Consider the following 17,207-nt stretch of genomic DNA (forward strand, 5'->3'; position numbering starts at 1 on the left):
CTCTCTCTCTCTCTCTCTCTCTCTGTACTTTCTCCCCTCTAACTGTGCTTTAAATCTCACTAGTCTCAGTGTTGGTTGTTTATGAAAGTCCCAGTAATGGAGGTAGAAGGCATACCAGCAAATGTGAGAGTGCCATTGTATATTATTTGTATTGGTATCTACTGAAAGCTTTAGTGTTTTTCTGCCTATCTGCTTGTGTGAGGGTGTTTGTGTGCAGAGTGCCGCTGATCTGATCTCCATTGTGAGCCCCTTTCCACCTCTTTGATCTGCCACGGTCAATTAACCAGATCCAGGTAAACATAGTCCGGACTGTGCCAAAAGCAATAAACACCATCCCAGACTTACAGGTTTCCAAGAACATAAGTATGTGTGTGTTTGTTACTCCTCTGTTTTGTGGAAGGAATATGGCTGCCTTCACAATACTCTACATCCAAATACTCAAATGTACACAATTTAGTTAACCCCTCAGTTAACCACTAACATTAATATGAAGGGATAAAAAGAAAAAGATAAATCCATGCCCTTTGGAGGTATTTTCCTCACTACTGGGACTAAATGAAAGCCAGATGAGCAATACTGCAGCCATCCCATCATCAGCTTCCACAATCACTCTGGAAACTGAGGTAAGACTGGGCGTGACCCTTAAGAGGCCATACAGAACTGTGTGCATGTGTGTTAGGGAGATCTGGGAGGTGGGGGAGATAGTAGTCGGGGGAAAAACTTGGGACATCCGCAGAGGGTGGTCAGCTGACAGATGTGTATGTTTGCCAATCTGCTTTTCTCATTGTTGAAGAGGAACCCCTGGCCTCTGCCCATGTGGCCTCACAGTTTTGCATTCTCTTGCATTTTCCATGGTGTTTATATATGAGTGTGTGTGTGTGTGTGTGTGTGAGTGTGCTGTGAACAGCAAGTCTGGACAGCTGGGGTTCCACTCAGTTGGTCCCTTTATGCAGTCCTGCCTCACTTAATGAACTTGTGCTTCTGCACAGCAGGAACCATTTTAACTCGAGCGCTACATAGCATTTAGCACAAGGCCAATGATCCAACTGAGGGTCTACAACAAAGCAACAGCTAAGTTGACTTTTACCTCGACTACTTTGAAGTAGGCGTTTATTATGACTATGTGATTATAGAAATATGATTTGCGGGGCTACTTTTTATAACAACACTTGGTCCACAACAAAGTAGCTGATCAAAAGTTAATAGCTAACCACCCACCTATGCTTTTTTCCTCAGGGGAAGATTTGGCACCTCACTGTAAAGCTAAGCAACGAAATTACCTCAGCCTAAACCTGTCAACAGACCATTACAGCCCACGCCGCCTATTATGGGATGTTGAAAAAAGAGCCAAAGCTATTGTAGCGCAAAGGTGTTGGCAGATATAGGCTGGAGGAATGTGGCTGACGGGGTATTGGTTGGCTGGGGTTGGCCATGAGCAAGTCTCCTTTCTCAAAACACGGTTAAGTCTGTGGATTCTTATCAGCACGCTTAATGGAGCACGTTGATGACATGGTGCTGATGAGGGATATGATTGGATAAAAGGTTAAAGTACACATAACCAGAGTACAATCAAGACATGGGGGGGGGGGGAAAACATTCAATCTTAACGATGAGGGAGTCAGCAGAAAGCAATGTTTTAGAAGTATGGTGAAATCGTGTGATGATCCAAATATAGTTTTATCTAACTGAAACATGTCCATACTTACATGACCTAAAAACTCAATTCACAGCCTTTACTAAAGTGTCTCACAGACAACAATAAACTAATCATGTGAACATTTTATTCTTACAAAAACCACATTTCTAAGGCACACAAAAGTTTGTCTGAAAAGACATCTAACTACTGAATACCTCTGCAATGCCCCAAAAAGTCAAATAAGAATATTCAGTCTCATAGATACATTCTAGACCACAGTGCTCTCTTAAACCACAACCACACCCACCCACATGCTCACAGATGGCCTCTGTACAGGGAGTAAGGGAATGTGGCATTACCCCCAGCGGCTTGGTCATACCTGGGGGCCCATGAATGAAGCCCTCAGGTGAAGCGCTGTTGAAACAAATCTAAAGCTGCCTAATGACACGCACTGTGAAACTCTTCACAGGTCATTTACAGTGATGACAGGCTCCTGCCTATACACCACTGTATGTGTGTGTGTGTGACTGGAATGGGGGTATTGTATGTGCGTGTGAGAATGTAGGTGTGCATGCGTTTGTGCGGTTGCGTTAGGGGCCTCAGTCCTTCCCTGCTGGGTAATCTCAAAGGGGCCAGGCTATGAGAACAATGCATGGTCTTCCTCCAATATGGGTCCACAGTAGGGGAAAGCTATCTTACACAGAAACAGAGATAGGGCTGCGCAGAGATAACATCTTAAAGACCGACCTGATTGGTTTGATTCTGTTGAAGGACAGGAGGGAGGAGGCTCCTTGACGAGTAAAAATCATATCGTTGTCTACTGAGTCATTTTTTGAACACATATCACATGGCACAAACATGCTGGATAGTAAGAACTTCCTTTGTACTTGTCATTGCTTTACGTGTCTTCTCTGCTTATTACCGGTAAGCAAGATATGCAAACAGAGGTCAGCATGGTTTTCCACTTTGCTATCATAAAGACCTAATGTTCCTCTTGACCATGTGTCCTGACAAGAACAAGTTTTTGGCACAGATCAAAATCTCCAAAGTGTACAGTATGTATTACATTTCAGAGGGTCCCATGTGGCATCTCTTACACTCTACGGGCCAGGAGAGCATGCAAGCACTTGCCTTGTTTCTATCTTGACTGATTCTTGTTTCATGTGAGGCCAAATAAAAGAAACACGGTGGGGCAGACACCTTGAATCGCCGTAACAAACGGTCAGTAGTTTCGAAGGTGTGCTTGGCTCTTCAGCAAAGTAGCTGGCATAATGCAAATTCAATCAAATATTATGAATACTTTAAATATTTACTTTGTCCCAGCGGCCTTAAATAAACATGTTAGTCCCAACTACAGACAGGGTTGGTACAGCCATGTGCATACCATCCCCAAAGTTACAATAAGTCAATTAATGTCCGAAACAATCACTTCTGATCTGCGAAAACTCCCAAAAGAAAATATCCATATTAAAAATGACAGCTTCAAATAGGTACCATGGAAACATAATGGGCCAGCTATTACTGCCTTACACCCGACTAACAGTCATAAATCATTCGCTCGCCACAAAGCCCAGCGTTGTCCTCCTCCGCTCTGATTCAATAATCAGAAATTGCTCTGTGTATAGCGTGACGAGCGAGCGCTGAAACAGCCATTCTTCTGTCGGGCTTCTGAGTGTTGGCTTTCCGGGGCCAGGCTACAGGGATCCTTCAGCGAGCGCGATATTGTACCTGCTCGACACCTGTTGGCCTCGCCAGGTTTCATCAGATAGTTGAAATAAATGCTAGTCATCATCATAACCATAATCATAGTCATAAAACAGCCTTTTATGCCTGTGCCAAATTGCCCCTGCCTTCTGATTTACAGTCCGTTCGATGGGGAGAAAGAAGGCATAGTTAAGCCTATGCCTGGTACCTTGCGTGATGTAGCACACATATACACGCACACATGGAAATTGCACGGACAAACCTACACACACGCGTGTGTTATAACTGAGAGCACATCTCTTCTGCCCAATAATAGCTGGGTTTTGGGTACGGAGAACACAGAATTCTCTAGAAAGCACAAAGACAAACGTTGTCCCACAGAATCCTAATACAGCAGGTGTGAGAGATGAAGGGTCAGAAAGGAAATTCATCTTGATATTAGTCTCATATAAATCATCTCTCATTTCTAATAGTATGGTCCTCATATGAAAAAGAGCTACGAGTCCAAATAGGAGTCAACAAACAATGAATCAAATTAACTTTTCAACAATCAGACCTGTTTAAAGGTATTCATGCCAAAATCAGCCATCATAATAAATATCCTTTTCTCTCAGTACTTTTTCATAAGGCTATAGCCTTACAGTATAGTATGTAAGTGTGAACACATGAATTGACAGGTAAGATGTTTTGATCATATTTTAATAGCATAGCATATTAGCTAGACAATAACAAAGGTGCAGACTATTCCTACTGTGGCTAGGGAGTGGCATGATACAGTCTTTAGCTTGGCCTTCTTTCTGGCCAGTGCTATTTTAGAATAAAATGAAGATACAAAGCATAGTGAAGAACAACACAAATAAGAGACATTGAAAACTGTTGTGTTTTGCTCCTTTGTAACACGTGATTCAAGTACTAAATCAGATAAACACTATTTTAAAGTCTAAATGCAGGTTCAGGTACATGTAATACTGTAGATTTACTCTCTGCGAATGGAACACTTTCCATGAAAGTCTTCGATTACAACATTGTACAAATAACTTTAAAAACAGGACAGCCCATTTTTTTTATTTTGTGCACATCTTTTCCCAAACTATAAGTCTCTAACTATGTAATACTGCAGACACTTTGGCCCCACACAAATGAAAGCCATTTACCAACTAATTTGTTATTAGCATTAGGCCAGAGAAAGATGTAAACAACCAACTCATGGTTAGCAATCATACTCAGTAGTATCTGGGTCTGGCCCAACGCACCATCAACACGATGCTCCTCCTGGGTTGTGGGTCTGCATCCGTGTTCTTCTCCTGGCTATCGCCTCCTGCTTCTTCCTCTCAATCTCCAGCGCAGAACACTTCCCCGCCATGCCACTTGTGACAAAAACTTTAAAAGACACACACACACAAAAATATATATAATTTAAACAAATATAATATGCTAGTTGTGTAGTGTCGCTATGTAGTATTGTTTGTTACTGTGGTGTTACTGACTAGTGCGTCACCTGCAATAAATGCTTTGTTTTGTTATGATGTATTTTACTCCCACCCCCCCGTGTGTTGTGTATAAGTAACCTATTGTATTTCTATTGTTATTTTATTTATTTTAATCTGGACCGCTGTAATGCTGCAAATTTCCCTTCGAATAAATACAAGACCTACTTATCTTTTTAAAGCATAATAAAAATTTAAAAAAATCAAGTATGCCAGTACTAAAGTAAAGCCTCCTTTAAGAACCCTTATTCAAACCCCATTTGCTGATCAAACAGGGGTTTCTCAGGTTCCTGTGGAAAGTAGATAACATCTACAATAAACATCCTGATTGGGCTAATGTGCTCTTTGGGGCCAGCGTCTAATGCAATATCTGTACTAACCTAGCACAGGTGCAAGGGGAGTGGGTGGCTAGGGGGGGGGGGGGGGGGGTGGTTGAGAACTGAACAAAGCTTACCTTTGTTGTTCATGGTTGCAGAGTCGGACAGATGTCTCTTGAATGATGCATGATGGGAGTTGGGGTTCCTGGCCGAGACTGTATGTGGCTGCATAGTTGTCTTATTGTCCACAGACTGGAAGGTTGCACAGGTCCCATGGCTTATTGATCCCCCACCAGGAGCACTAGTAGCCTGGGTGAACATGCCCACCCTACCACCTGAGTGGCTCTGAGTCACAATGGAATGGTTGGCAGCTTGATATGGAACGTTCCATAATTGGAAGTTCTCAGTTGGGATGCTGGTTCCCGGTGCAGAGTTAGAACGGACGTAGCTGCATGACCCTCTGTTCACAGACCGATCTATATCAATGATTACGGGCGTGGACATTTTTCGCTTGATGTCGTCCAATTGTTTCCGGCCGTCAGAGCTGGTCACGGACTCTGGCTGACTGTAGGAGATCCTCTCCACGTTGTCACACACCTGGTACAACAGTTCATCATCATCCCCCTCGTCCCACTGGGACTCAGAGTCGAAAAGGGACTTAAAGTCCACGTCTGAGACGTCCTTTAGAGAGTTCTCTGTCCGCTGGTCTGAAGTCACTGCGAAAGAAGAGCCTGGCGTGGCTGTAGGGCAGCCCCGATCAAGCCTTTGAGTTGTAGGCTGGGGTTTTACTAGAGTAAGGCACGTTTTGGGTACTTCTCTGGTGGCAGACATCTTGCCCTGGAAGTAGGGATTGGGGTCTAGCTTGAAAGTGCTTCGGTTGGTAGTCTTTGGTTTGGGACACAGCCCTGTAAGGTTGCTTCTGCTGGCTTGAGGGTGTACAATGGACACCTGATCAGGACAGTGCAAACGTGTAGACCTACATGTAGATATGGCTGGAAGAGATTCTGTAGCAAGGTAATTTTTGATAGTGCATGTTTGTGAGCTGGGTTTGGGTGGCACTTCCGCCTGTGGCTCAGAGTTCATCTCAAGCACATTTGAGTCATTGAGGAGGTCATCATTCTCCCAATCATCGTCAAAATCGTCCGCTTTGACTGACGCACCTTTGAAAATCCCGTCCACGTCACATGGTACAGGACCAGACTTGACCTCTGACCTGTGGGTGGCGAGATGGCAAACCCCAGGTTGACCCTTAATGTCTTGTGAATACGAGGACGCAGATGAACCCTGACTCAGACGGCCGCTAATTCGCTGAGTCGGCCCGTCAAACAGAGCGTGTAGCTCGTCCTCCGCTTGCTGGGACCTGGAGGACAGACTTCCGCGTTCCTCCACGCAAACGGCAGGAATAATCTCACCGGACGAGCGGCCGGCTGCTGTGTTGTGTTTGCTGAGGTTATTGAGGGTGTTGTTTCTTTGTTCAAGGCTCTCTTTGTCTTGCTGGTGCATACTGATGTCAAACTGCTTGGCCAGTTTCATGAGGTCCTCCACATTGCTTTGCCTTTGAAGTCGAGAAAGGAAATGTGGTTATCGTTATTTTTTTTTCAGCTTTGGCACATCACTTAGGAAATATGGCTGTATTGAAACATGAATACTATCTTTGTAATCATTGTTAGGGCACTCATTCCAATGTCTCTTGTTTCGTACTTACCGTGTTGATTTCCTCTTGACACTTGGTGGACGCGCTTCAGGGGTACAAGGGACAGCACTGTCCCCAATCCACTGTAATAAGGCTGACTCAACACTGGTAGGTTTGGTATCCTAAAAAAATACATTTAGACTCAGAACAGCTGCTGGAAATACTTTAGTCTATACTACATGTTCAAGATACAGATAAAGTGAAGAGAAACAAGAAAAGTTAAGTTTTCAAGACATCGGTGATGTTTGATTGTATTTGGTGTCACATTTTGTGACAAATTTGATAGAAAAAGCTTATATTACTAAACCAGGCCTATTAATCAGTAGGATTATGCTTCATACGACTCAGTTAAACATGCCAAGATAAGATAGTATAAACAGTAAGTTTTAAAACAACTAATGTACTAACCTTTGGAGCAATGCGATTGACAATGTCTGAGATCTTGACAACTCTAGTTTCTCCGGGCCCTTTCCCTGTGAAATGAAGTCAGACATTTAGTCAAATGTCCTCACTTCTTTAAAAAAAAATTTTTTCCTGGAAGAGTATGTTTTTATTTGTTTGTGTGTGTTACAACACTATTGTTTTTGTTTGTTACCATTGTTTCCAGAAGGTGATGTGGAGTCCCATATGATGTCATGCACCATTTCTCCATCACCAGGGGAATCTCCACTATTCAAGTTGCTGTATCCTAGTCTTCCTCTGCATCTGGGGGTCTCCAAAACTAATAAGATCAATGTTTTGAAAGATGTGTATGAACACTCGGTAGTTAGTTAACTATTGAATCAAGTATGACATATCTGCTTACTTCATGCATCGTATCAACTTTACTCCTGACTTTACAGAGTCAGGAGTATTTTGTAAGTGTAGGCCTAGGATTACAACTGCCTCAAGTGATCCAGTTAAACCTTGCATGCTCATGAGGAAGACGCTAAAGTTAGCCATCCATTCATAAGCCGCTATTTGTAGCTAAACAACTACACAATTGTTGACAAGACTAACTAAATTAGTTGAGTTAACCGGTTGGCTAAATAACCTGACTTGAGATAACTAGAAAACTGGGAAGCTCATTTGGTATGATTCCTGCAACAATCTTACCTTTGGGAGGACTTGAAGAGTTAACGCATGGTGATAGTTGGGTATGTTTTGTTTTATTCCTTGATTTGTTCGATCTCGGTCTGTTTTTAGAAAGTGCATGATTCCACATTTCACTGAACTCACGTGAAGCAGTGGGAGCTTCATGCTTTTTCCGGTCGGTCATTATAAATCGTCCTGCACCATTATTTATCTTGTCTATTCGTTTTGTTAGCCGATTTTTAAAGTTTGTTGTCATTGTGTTCGTTCAAGCAAGTCGCCATTTCTTTGATGACGGCCCATAGTACGGATATCTGATTGGTTCCTCCCGTCTCGCAGTCTATCGAAACACGCGAGAGTAAGAAAAGGCCTCCGAAGCTGAGCAATTGTTAATGCTGCGTCTGATCTTCACTAAAGACCACTGAGAAACTCTCAAGTTAAATAGCTAAAGCATTAAGGAGTTTACTATTAAACAGTATACATTTTTACTATAACGTTAGCACATTTCCAAATCCAATACAAATTTTCCTTTCCCTTTCCCATAGGCTACCAGTAGGCCTATATTGACTGATGATTGAATAGGAGCTCCAACCTCTACTCTAATCTGATCCCTCAGCAAACATGAGACAGACATGGCATTTCCTTCACCCCATTGATGTCATCTGTCTCCATGACACTGCACAGACAGAGGCTGCTGCCCCATCCAAACATCACCGATGACCTCACATCCCAGGGTCACATTGTATCCATGCATGATATTTCCAGGTCATACAACCCTCACCAGACCTATGAGGTAAATGGTCAAATCAAGGCTGCCGAACAAATGTGTATATTTAAAGTGAGATGAACGAGACACAAACAAAGCTAACTGAATCATCAAGGCAGTATTTCTTTTTGTGTGAAATCCAGAAATGCACTTATTTGTTACTGAATCTCCACCAGGCATGATGATACTGGCTCTCCACTCCTTGAACACCTGTAATACCAGATACTGTTTCACTCTTCATACATGCACACACACACACACACACACACACACACACACAATCAGAGTTTCCACCAAGCTTTCATCCTCACAGTATTACTAATAAAAAAAACAAATGCAAAGTGTTAAACATTTCATTCGTACAGTTTTGTGAAATCCAAGCCAACGGTTTATCCCCTGACAGTAATCAAACTTATATTAACAGGACATGGGAAGTTTCATACAATGTAGGCCTATATCTTAGATGCCCCTAAGAAAGCATGAATAATGACTGCTGAACGAGGTTCAAAAACAGGGCTTGTGCATGTCCTTCAACACCATATTACAGTTAAACAGACAGCAGGGTCAGACCATGTTCCTTCTCATTACTGATATTATGAAATGACAAAATCCCCCTTCTTTAGATGTGAGCAAGGATTGTATGGTTGGAAACAACATTTAAAACTGATTATGAATTAATATGATTTTACACTGTATATCTTTTTGATAATATTGTTGTATTCAAAAGATGCTTTAATCCACCCGTTTTATTTATGCTATAGAATTAAAGTGCACTGATTACAAACACTTTGGCACCATTCTACAAAGCATTTTCCTGCATAAAGCACTAGATGGTGCTTGTATTCTTCTCTAGGTTTGTGTGCGTGTGCGTGCATGTGCGCGTGCACGTGTGCCTAATGCTGCAGGGATATGAGCTGGATGCAGGGAGACTTCAGTGCTGCTGCTATGAACATGCCTCACTGGGTTGGATGGCAGTGTGTGAGTAATGGACACCACTGTCTACAAACTGACACCAAAACATACACACACACTCACACACACACAATTCAACTATTCTGTTACTCTGTATGCTATGAACATGCTGTATTTTCTGTACGAGGATCATGGCCCTTTTTTCACATATTAATGTAATACAAAATCACTTGCCTGTCAATACTCTGGACATTTTAATTAATAAGAAATGTATTATTCCAGCCCAAATAAAACTACTTATTATTACTATTATATTATTATTATTATTATTATTATAGTATTAATATTACTATAATGATAATAATAATACAATCCTATAATTATATATTTGTTGTATATTTTTTTCAATACAATGCTTTGTGTTTAAGTCAAAACATCTAACGAAGCACAAATTATGGCTTACACAATCAATTCTGTTACATGTATTAAATGTAACAGGACTGAAATAGATCTTAATGTGTTATCATTGCAATGGTTACAGCTCTTTAATTAATAGGGAACCACGTCGCATGCCTTTCCCTTATATATTCACTTAATCCGAGGGGGGGGGGGGTATCCCTATTGCCCTGTCAACTGAGCTGTGTCACATCAGGCTTCCATGCAAAAATGTACCCAGAGGCTCAGTCTATTTCACATATAAAGCCACCATAACAGCCTCTGTCACACCGAATGTTAGCATTTGACAGAAATGATAGTTAGACCACAAAAGGGTATGTGTCACTTTCAATTGAAAATGAGACATAAAGCCATTGCCACGTGTTTCTTTTCTCTCTCTCTCTCTCTCTCTCTCTCTCTCTCTCTCTCTCTCTCTCTCTCTCTCTCTCTCTCTCTCTCTCTCTCTGTTGTTTGTACACCTTTTCCTCTCTTCTCCTCCATGCTTTCACACTCTTGGGCAGTGAGATGCCAAAGGCTCTGCAATAGAGGATGCTGCTAACTCTGCACCAAGAATGTTATTGCTAACACACTACACCCTTAGCCAATAACTATATGAAGGCTTTCTAGCTCTCGAGAATTTATTTTGTTCCGCCTCCGTCGTTTAGACCCAATTAAGAAGCTAATTGCAAAGCTCGCTAAGGACAAGCATTGTAGTAAAAGTACAGAGCTCATGGCTAATTGCCCAAGCAGATGCTAGTCTTAATGAAAAAAAGAAAGACAAAGCCAGGGGGATCAGGCCAGGGGAATCAGGCTTGGAGGAGGAGATGGGGGCTCGTCAACAGTGTGGATCCCAAGGACAGTGAACTCTGGGCGGGCGCCAGGTGTGGCGTATCTGGTCCACACGTGGATGCTTGACGCGCCTCTGAAGCTTGAAGTAGAATGATGTCTGTGAAAAGAATGATTCCTCTGGTTGTTTCTCTGGTGTAGTTGTGTGTGACGGTATGTGTGCATCTAATCTCTTCTCACGTCTGTGTCTTTCTCCCTCCCTCCCTCCCCCCCCCCCCCACCACACACACACACACACATAGGCACTCGCTCCCAATCTTCTTTCCCTCTCAGCGAGCCAGACCCCCCCTTGGGCTAGCAGTGCTTCATGTATGACAGTTAGCATGTGGCAGAGTGTCCTGAAGTGGAAGGGATCCAGGAAGTGAGGCTTCCTGTGCCAGCTTTACCCATGGAGGGATTTCACCCATTTCACAGTTTATGCCAGTGAGTGGTGTTCTGAATGAAAGCTTTTGAAATAAAGTGCGATCCTGCAACCAAGCACTAAAATCAAACATCAAATAAGGGTAGATGTGGGCCGAATGAGTCAAGTGTTCTCCGCTCTTCCTGGCTGTAGAATAAGAATACTTAGGAAACTGCTAGTATTCAAAGTGAATCCTGATGGATTATAACCCTTCAGGGACAAGTATCATTTAGTTGTGACCATGACTCCCAACATGTCATTTCAAGAGACACCTGACCCATCTGTCCCTTTACTATCAAAGGTTTGTTATGAAAAATTAACTTTTGTTGTGGAGGGAACTCTTAAGAAGGTTTAGGAATAGAGCCAGGGGAGGGCGAGAGGAGGAGTAGGAAAGGCTAGACAGAGTAAAGCGTTGCAGCAGCCTATCTCGACTGCTCATTTATTCTGTTTATAATAGCAAAGGCAATGATAAATGTCCCACAGAGTGCACAGGTGCTAAAATATTCATCAATTGGAAGCCCCTAATTTGCCAAGGAGGAAAACCAATAAATTCATATACAGGCGACGGTCATTTCATATGCATATGAATATGCAGGGGGATGGGAGGGACATTGAGATTAATTTGGCTTGTATTCACTTTTAACCCACTGTAATGTTCTTGTGTTAGAGGGAGCTGAGACGGAGGGAGGTTGAACAAAACAATAGAACAGCAAGGTTGTTTAGGAATTCCAAAAATGTTCCAAACTAAAAATACATAAGACCTGGAACCTTTGGTCTTGAGTTACATTTTGTCAGTAGTTTTTACAATGATTTTATCATTATATGGAATTGACCTTCAGCAATTTGTACTTTATGTAAAATCAGAACCATCATTTTTCCATGTCTCTAAAACAGATGGTTACCAAAGCAGTCTGTTAATCAGTTTTCCTTACAACAGTACATTTTTCTATTTTGGCAGATTGCAACGTTGTGTTTTTCAAATCTTCCTCCCTTTCCCCAACAGTCTCCAGTTCTCCCCCCATACTTTCCTTCCTTTTCCAGGCATTCTCATCTTTCTCTCAGTCACTCTCTCATTCTTTTACACTTTACTCTACCGATCGCCCTCTACAATACATCTTGGTTAACCCTCCCTCCCTCCCTCCCTCCCTCCCTCCCTCCCTCCCTCCCTCCCTCCCTCCCTCCCTCCCTCCCTCCCTCCCTCCCTCCCTCCCTCCCTCCCTCCCTCCCTCCCTCCCTCCCTCTCTTCCTTTCTCTATCCTCTTTTCAGGTATAAACAGTCATGTGTGCGAGGTAGTGGGGGTGGTCTCTCTTGGCATATACCCAGCAGAATTACTCTCTCCTGGGGCAGGGATGACAGGAAGTCAGCCAGATGGCATGGGGCACGTCTGGATCACGTGAACTCCTCTCCGGAGAGGGGAAGAAAGGAAAAGGGGAGGATGGAGGGAATGAGGTGAAGGGATGGAGGTGAGGAGGGGAAAGAGGTGGGAGAGGTTTGAAGGAGAGAAAGTGGGAGGGAGCGCTGAGGTGAATTCTTTTTCTCCTGAGCTGGTGAAATTCTGTCTGTAAGTCAAACTGTCTTTGAGCATTTATGGAGTTCTATATCCACAGCTACAAACAACATGTATTTTGATATGGCTATAGAGAAACTGTACTGCCTGGAACCCCCGAGGAAACAGTAGTAGGAAGCAGTCTCAAGGTGTCCAATGAGCACACAGGAAGTTGTCATATTCATAGTTTAATGTTCCTTGCTACTTTCCATGTAACCATTAAAATTATACTAGTCATATTTGTACCCCTTTGTATTCATTTTAACATTGTAACATTCCACTGTGTAAGTATAACTTCCTTTTTGCAATTCCTACATAACTCTGCTTCTCCCCTCCCCTCTTTTCCCTCCTGCTCAGATAGGCTTTGATCTAAATTGGCCTCAGTAGAAGTCTTGTATGCAGTCATTTTCATATGGGGCTTTGAACACATTGAAGAGAGCTATCGCCTTCACTTTTATCCTCCAATTCCTTTTCCCTGTGAAACCCATGGAGCATATGGCAAGCACCCTCGCTGGGGTCTCTCCGACAACAGGAGGGACCATATCCGAGTTTCTGCATCCTGACAGCGGCGAGTCCCAGGGCGCCATCTAACCCCTCTCATCTACCCCACCCCCACCATCACACCCCTGTTTTACATGCTATGAATTGGCTACTAGGACAATGATGACTCAAAACCTTTTTACTTTTTTTGTTGTTGATAAGCTCCGATGATTTAGTTTTGAAAACAAATACAAGTACTTTTGCAGAGAAAACAATAAGCTGACGTGAATGAAGACATCTTGTATGCTTAAGTACTCTGTCTGGACTGTATCGTATCAGCGATGTGGCCAAAGAAAGATCATCTTTCTCTGTCTGCTCTTTCATTTTGAAACTGAATACCTTTCATTGTTCCAGAAGAGGGAACCGTAGTCTTTTGTCTGTCATCTGTAACTGTCACACTTTGTCAAACATGTCTGCCACTGGCTAGCAAGGACAAAAGCAAATCGACTGTATCACAATTCCTTGTGAGCTTCATGCTCTTCATGTTTACAGCTCCCTGAGAGCATGAAAGATATTAAACTGTTTAAAATGATTACAAATGTAGTCAGTAAGGAGTGACAGGACATTATTATTTGGGAATAAGATTAGCATTTACTTTTAATTAATGTTCAGAAAAACTCTTGTCAATTTAGAGAAATCACAATAGTTTGAAATGTTTAAAGGAAGTACAGAAAACTATTGAGATTAAAGAGGCACTAAGAAAAAACGCTATTAAAATATTGTGACGGTGACCATTGTTACACGACTGATATATCATTGTTTTGAGTTGAATGTTATTTTCTACATGTTTACATTCATTAACAAGACGGACGTGCCATGAAACCTTAGTACACTCAATTGTGAGATGTTTTCAGGATTTTATCTTAAATATGTGTGTGTGTGTGATTGTTCAGTCTCTGAAACAGCAATTACCATAGATTATCACTACTGCCACCAATTCAAGCATTCCTGCAGCTGCGCCATATTTAAAGTAATTATACCAGTCCCAAGTTGTCCATTTAATCACTTATCAGTCTGTCCTCAAACAGTATACGTCTTGGTAAGAACATCAAAGAGATTTATTCAGGAAATGTGGAGGAAATGTGATCATATATTCTTTGATTATCTTGTCTTCTGGAGCCAAGGGTCGATTCTTATGTTAAAGGTGGAGTTGTATTGCTACGCACCTTGATCTAGTACTCTTTGTGTCACTGATGTAAGTCACATTTTCAAACACTCAAAATGTTAAATGTAGTTTTACAGTTTTTTTTCCTGTGCTTGGTTTCCAATTACTGAATTTCCAGCAACCATTATATTCCTGTCATATTGTCTTCATCCAAGCTAAGTCTTGAGACACCCAGAGTCCTCCGTCCGTTACTTGCATACACATTTCAGTGTACTGTAAATTATGGCTGAACTTCCTCGTTTGTGCTGTCTGTTTTCCTTCAGGCCAGCTGTTGGGTTATTAATAACCAGAGTTGCCAATCTAAATGAGGCCATAATTAGGCAGCAATGCTGTTGTAAAGGCTCCCCTACGCTCTGACTCTTCTCCACCCTCCCGTCTACCCTCCTTCCATACCTAAATTCAATACCCAACCAGAGAAAAGACAAGGAGTAGATGAAAAAGGGATTGGACCTCACTGAATAATCCAAAACTTTATTTACAGCTCTACCCAAGGGATAGCTGACATACTGCACAGACATACACTGTGCACATGCACATTCACACAGACATACGGCACACAGACACAGCACATGCAGGCACACAACACACCACACCACACACATACCAGACACATACACACACACACACACACACTCACTGAAAGCTGCCACCAAATAGCTGCTATTACCAATACTCACTGCAAATACAGTATACTGAGGTGAAGACTACAGTATTGGGATTGAAGCTACAAGTTGGTGTGACGAAGCAACACGAAACCTCCTCGGGAACTTATAACTCTTGTAAATATAACAGTTCCCAGAGCAAAACTGCACTACTGTACTGACAGCAAGAGACTCTAGAGGAATTGATTGTGTGTTTTCCTCCCGTTTAAACAATTTCAGACCCAGTTTACCCCCCCCCCCCCCCCTTCACTACGCCTCGTGATGCGCAAGCCCAAAAAGGCGGAAGCGTGCTTGTGAGCTGGGACTCCTCTTCCCCTGGTGAGAAGCCCTCCACTTCATGCTAATTTCCAACTTTCAAAGCTTGTAAACTTTATCTAATTATACATGAGTAGATTGTGCTCCCTTGCCCAGGTTTTTGGCAGGTTGCGGCATTAATTTATGAAAAACAAATCTGAGATATGCAGATGTCTTTTGTTTGAAGCAGCTGTTGGGTCCTGTTGCCAGGTTTCAATCAGGCGATCTCTGGGGACGCCTGTATGTGCGATCCACGGCCAAGGGCCCCGTTTGATGTCTGACAGGGACAGAGTGACGAGGCTCCAACGCTGCTGCAAGCCTGAGGACCAACCCCACAGTTACACCGCTCTGTTTGTCTGTGTTTATGGGTGTGTGAGAATGAGTGTGTATGGATTTATGTATGTATGTGTGCGTGCGTGTATTGTGTGGGGTAGGTGTGTGCATACAGCGTGTGAAGGAGTGTGTGTTTGTGTACACGAGTCTAGATGCTTTCAAGGAACCATACATGGTGGATTAGTTTAAGATCCAATATCTGATAGATTCTTTTTTTGTGAAGCGGCAATAGATTGTGATTAGAATTGATGACTATTTATATACAGTAAGAATGCTATATGTGATCAGAGTGTGCGGTTAAAGTTGGTTTCCATCGCCAAGCTCTTAAATTTGGCTTTGAACTTAATGTTGCTACTTCCTGTTCTCCTTAAGTCCCTGAGCTCATGCTGTAATTGCCTGCACACTCAGAGAGAAAACAGCGGAACTCTAACGATGCAGGTTTTTACAGAGAACAGGAAGCAAGTCAACACTGGCGGATTTGACGATATGCCCTTGAAGAATGTTGATGGCGAATTACTGACAGATACGACACAGAAGTCATTCGGAAGTCAGAAGCGAATAAGCTCTCACTCTTCAAACCTCCATCCATCATAACGCCAGGATGTGTTCATGTGGAACATGTTTCAACAAACACTGGCAGCTGAATTCATATCTAATTTATGGGACTCATTAAACAATCTGAAAACGAAACAAAAAAGAGAAAGGAAGAAAGTGAAGCAATTATCATTTATCTTAATATATTATTTACTAGGGATCATTTTCCTATGTGAAGGCTGGGGAATAGGGTGTCAAGTAGGGAAGTTTGTGTGTGTGTGTGTATTGCATGTGGTATGTGTGTGTATCTATGTGTGTGTGTGTAAGAGAGAGAGAGACAGTCTACAGTATATGGCTGTGTGTTTGCATGCGTGTGTGGGGGGTAGGACCACAGGGGTATTAAGACAGCTGGCAGGAGAGAGAGAGAGAGAGAGAGAGAGAGAGAGAGAGAGAGAGAGAGAGGGAGAGAGAGAGAGAGTCAGAGAGAGAGAGAGAGAGAGATTGAAAAAAACTGCTAGTCAGGGAAATTCTGAATGACCACTCACGCCCACACTTTCAATCCACAGTCTCTAAAGACTATCGTTTGAGACATGAGCCTGGTTTTGCCACAGTGTTTAATGAAGCTATGGAGTTACACGTCTTAATGAACCTGGCTCTTCCGGTCCAGTGGCCATCAATAATGCAGCAGTTCTTTACATTAACCAAATTCTGAAAAGCAGAACTCAATAATTGTGGGTAACTTGGAGGTTATTTTTTGGTAAACATGAACATTTACCTCGCATACGCACACATATCTATATATCTTGCAAAATTTGCAAGAAAACTGCAAAACGTCAGACGTTAACTTTGATATGTAGTTGGCATT

At 42.4% G+C, this 17,207-nt stretch overlaps 1 protein-coding gene across 1 annotated transcript; it reads right to left on the reverse strand.

The window, feature by feature from the left end:
* Positions 1–4,038: 4,038 nt before the first annotated feature.
* On the reverse strand, positions 4,039–8,095 carry etaa1b (ETAA1 activator of ATR kinase b). The gene is made up of 6 exons (XM_067235690.1): positions 7,933–8,095; positions 7,433–7,558; positions 7,246–7,310; positions 6,850–6,959; positions 5,282–6,699; positions 4,039–4,720 (listed from the first exon to the last, which is right to left on the reverse strand). Exons 1-6 carry the CDS (start codon positions 8,093–8,095, stop codon positions 4,596–4,598), a joined length of 2,007 nt encoding a protein of 668 aa, XP_067091791.1. The 3' UTR covers positions 4,039–4,595.
* Positions 8,096–17,207: the final 9,112 nt, after the last annotated feature.

This window comes from Osmerus mordax, chromosome 5, assembly GCF_038355195.1.
Source record: "Osmerus mordax isolate fOsmMor3 chromosome 5, fOsmMor3.pri, whole genome shotgun sequence".
In the NCBI taxonomy this organism is placed as follows: Eukaryota; Metazoa; Chordata; class Actinopteri; order Osmeriformes; family Osmeridae; genus Osmerus; species Osmerus mordax.

Excerpts from the sequence above, each read along its gene's own strand:
- etaa1b (XM_067235690.1), bottom strand. The coding sequence starts at position 8,095 with ATGACCGACCGGAAAAAGCATGAAGCTCCCACTGCTTCACGTGAGTTC. Across the intron at positions 7,311-7,432 it reads ATCACCTTCTGGAAACAATG|GGAAAGGGCCCGGAGAAACT; the intron begins GTAACAAACAAA and ends TTCATTTCACAG. Across the intron at positions 6,700-6,849 it reads GTCAAGAGGAAATCAACACG|GCAAAGCAATGTGGAGGACC; the intron begins GTAAGTACGAAA and ends TCGACTTCAAAG.